Source organism: Nematolebias whitei, chromosome 1 (assembly GCF_014905685.2).
Source record: "Nematolebias whitei isolate Nwh7 chromosome 1, NemWhi1, whole genome shotgun sequence".
Taxonomy (NCBI): domain Eukaryota; kingdom Metazoa; phylum Chordata; class Actinopteri; order Cyprinodontiformes; family Rivulidae; genus Nematolebias; species Nematolebias whitei.
In genome coordinates, this window is record NC_056498.1 from 42,343,810 (window position 1) to 42,346,809 (window position 3,000).

At 52.0% G+C, this 3,000-nt stretch overlaps 1 protein-coding gene across 2 annotated transcripts in view; it reads right to left on the minus strand.

Annotated features, from left to right (window-relative positions):
• Positions 1 to 3,000, minus strand: part of kif1c (kinesin family member 1C) — a 37,202-nt gene that overhangs the window by 21,299 nt on the left and 12,903 nt on the right. Inside the window, exons 4-9 of one of the 2 annotated variants that reach the window (XM_037677047.1) lie at positions 2,740 to 2,818; positions 2,426 to 2,526; positions 2,286 to 2,351; positions 1,981 to 2,159; positions 856 to 967; positions 703 to 780 (exon numbers count right to left, since the gene is read on the minus strand). In XM_037677047.1, the coding sequence (XP_037532975.1) occupies positions 703 to 780; positions 856 to 967; positions 1,981 to 2,159; positions 2,286 to 2,351; positions 2,426 to 2,526; positions 2,740 to 2,818 (615 nt within the window). The remainder of the gene's footprint in view (positions 1 to 702; positions 781 to 855; positions 968 to 1,980; positions 2,160 to 2,285; positions 2,352 to 2,425; positions 2,527 to 2,739; positions 2,819 to 3,000) is intronic. The other variant, XM_037677054.1, reaches the window with a different exon arrangement.

The window sequence follows — 3,000 nt, forward strand, 5'->3', positions numbered from 1 at the left end:
TGAAGGACTGGAGACCTGTCCAGGTGTCCCTGTGAAGGACTGGAGACCTGTCCAGGTGTCCCTGTGAAGGACTGGAGACCTGTCCAGGTGTCCCTGTGAAGGACTGGAGACCTGTCCAGGTGTCCCTGTGAAGGACTGGAGACCTGTCCAGGTGTCCCTGTGAAGGACTGGAGACCTGTCCAGGTGTCCCTGTGAAGGACTGGAGACCTGTCCAGGTGTCCCTGTGATGGACTAGAGACCTGTCCAGGTGTCCCTGTGACCCGAAAAGGAAGAAGTGTGTAAATGGAATGGACGGTGCTTCACGTTTTATCATCGTGTTACAGTAACTCTTCGTGTTCTTAGCAGGGTGGGGGCTGGAGTTTGTCTTCGGGGGGAGGCAGGGGACACCCTGGACATGTCTCCAGTCCATCCCAAGGACACAGACTAAGAGACACAGAAAGGCCCACTCTCCCAGTCACAGTGAGGGACGACTGAGAGACAAACACACGAGCCAAGGGATTCAAACCGAGAACTGTGAACTACGGCAGCTCCGACTTCTAATCACCATCGATCATGATGTCTCCTCCTGCCACGGTCCATCATGATTGATCATTATCAGGACGTGATCATTGATGATTATTGATGCTATAATTGCAGGTGAGCAGTGCACGTGTGTCTCAGTGTGCAGCCGGTTAGAGAGCCCTGCCGTGAGTGACCTCTGACCTTTAGTCTGGTCCCTTTGGCCCCTGAAGAATCTGCTCGCTCGCTCCCGGCCAGGTCCACCAGACTGATCTTACTGACCTGAGGACACAGAGGACAGGTCAGCTGAAGGACAGGGAACACAGGGGACGGAGTCTTCAGAGGACAAAACCTGACCTTCTCAGTGTCCAGGCTGGTCAGCTGGTCTCTCCGTCTCTGCGTGAAGACGATGGTGAAGACGGCGTGGGACCTGGAGGACGTCTCGTTCATGTTGGTGGCCGCCACCGTCCTGCAGTCAACAACCAGTCAGGTGTGAAGACGCGTTAATCTAAACTGAGGCACGCTCTTATGAGCTTTATTCTGAAACTCCAGGCTCAGTTCTCTTCCTGCTTCCTGTTGATCCTCTGACTGAAACATCAGAGGTCCGATCAGAGACAGGAAGGATCTGTGGGGGCGGAGGAAGAAAAGCATGCTGGGTAATACAGAAGATCCACAAGGTGCTAGGTCACTGGTTGCCATGGTGATGAAAAGGGGAGGGGCAGCACACAGAACCACAGAGTAAAAAGTAAGCCTCAGACAAACAGGAAGGTTCTGGTGGTACCACAGGTTCTGTTTGATGGAGGAGAAGTTACAGAGAGAAACTTCTGAGCTCAGACACGATGGAAGTCATGGGGAGTCTGACCTCTGAGGGACACCTCCAGCAGAGACACTCTGGAGGGACAGAGACAGAGAGACTGAAGACAGGAGGAGACAGTGTGGGGACATGAGACAGAGAAACTGAAGACAGGAGGAGACAGTCTGGGGACATGAGACAGAAAGACTGAAGACAGGAGGAGACAGTGTGGGGGACAGAGACAGAAAAACTGAAGACAGGAGGAGACAGTGTGGGGGACAGAGACAGAAAAACTGAAGACAGGAGGAGACAGTCTGGGGGACAGAGACAGAAAAACGGAAGACAGGAGGAGACAGTGTGGGGGACAGAGACATAAAGACTGAAGACAGGAGGAGACAGTGTGTAATGTTTGTAAAGTTCCTCCAGTTTTAAATGGAGACATTGGTCAGACCAGAGGTCCAGCTGGTGTCCACGGGGACATGTTCAGTTTTCAGAGGTCTGTTTAGATGTCATCATCTTCTGCCACCTGCTCCTGCTGAGCTGCTACTTTGAGGTTTCTCTGGTTTTCCTAAAGCTGAGGACGAGACGAAACCTAAAACTCACGACAGAAGACCTAACGACACCATGGCTGCCTCCAATGTTGGACTCCTCCAGAGTCTCATTCTGTCCACATCAGAGGGACAGCTCACCGAGCTTTGTTTCCTTCGTCCATCAGCTCCCGGATGTCCGTGAACCCGGTCACAGCCAGCTTGGACAGATCCTCCACGTAGGGCCCCAGGATGGGATGCTCCCGGACCCTCAGGCTTCCCTGGGAGGTCGGGTTCAACAGGTCCCGGACCCTCTCGCAGTAGATCTCCATGTAGGACACCTGGTGGGGAAGGAGACAGAGACGGAGCAGAGGACAAATCAGAAGACGGATCAGAGGATGGATCAGAGGACGGACCAGAGGACAGACCAGAGGACATATCAGAGGACGGATCAGAGGACAGCTTACCTCCACGGAGTAGGTCAGTTCTGGATCTGAGTTGTGTCCTGTCCTCTGGAACAGGTCCTCACAGAGCTGAAGACACAGAGACAGACTCATCAGTCGGGTCAGTACCGGTCGGACCAGCACCAGGTGATGCAGGCGCTCACCTGAGGGATGATCCCTTCCTGTCCTGCTTCCTGTTTTCCCATCATGGTGTAACTTTTTCCTGCTCCGGTCTGACCGTACGCAAAGATACACACATTGTACCCTGGAGACAACAACAACAACAACAACAAACAACAACAAACAAACAACAACAACAAATAACAGCAACAACAAACAAACAACAACAACAACAAACAAAAGCAATGACAAAAACAACAAAGAACAAAAACAAAGTTTTAATTCACCAGAACGTGAGTCATTCATCATCGATAAATATCATAAGAACTGATCCTGGATCAGAACCAGCAGCTCTGACCTTCAAAGGCGTGAAGCAGCATCTCCTCCCCGATGTCTTCATACACCTGTCTCTGAGACGCAAAGCTGGGGTCGTCCTCCTGAACGCAGAGACACACAGACACACAGAGACACACACACAGAGACACACAGAGACACACAGAGACACACAGAGACACACAGAGACACACAGAGACACACAGAGACACACAGAGACACACAGAGACACACAGAGACACACAGAGACACACACACAGAGACACACAGAGACACACACACAGAG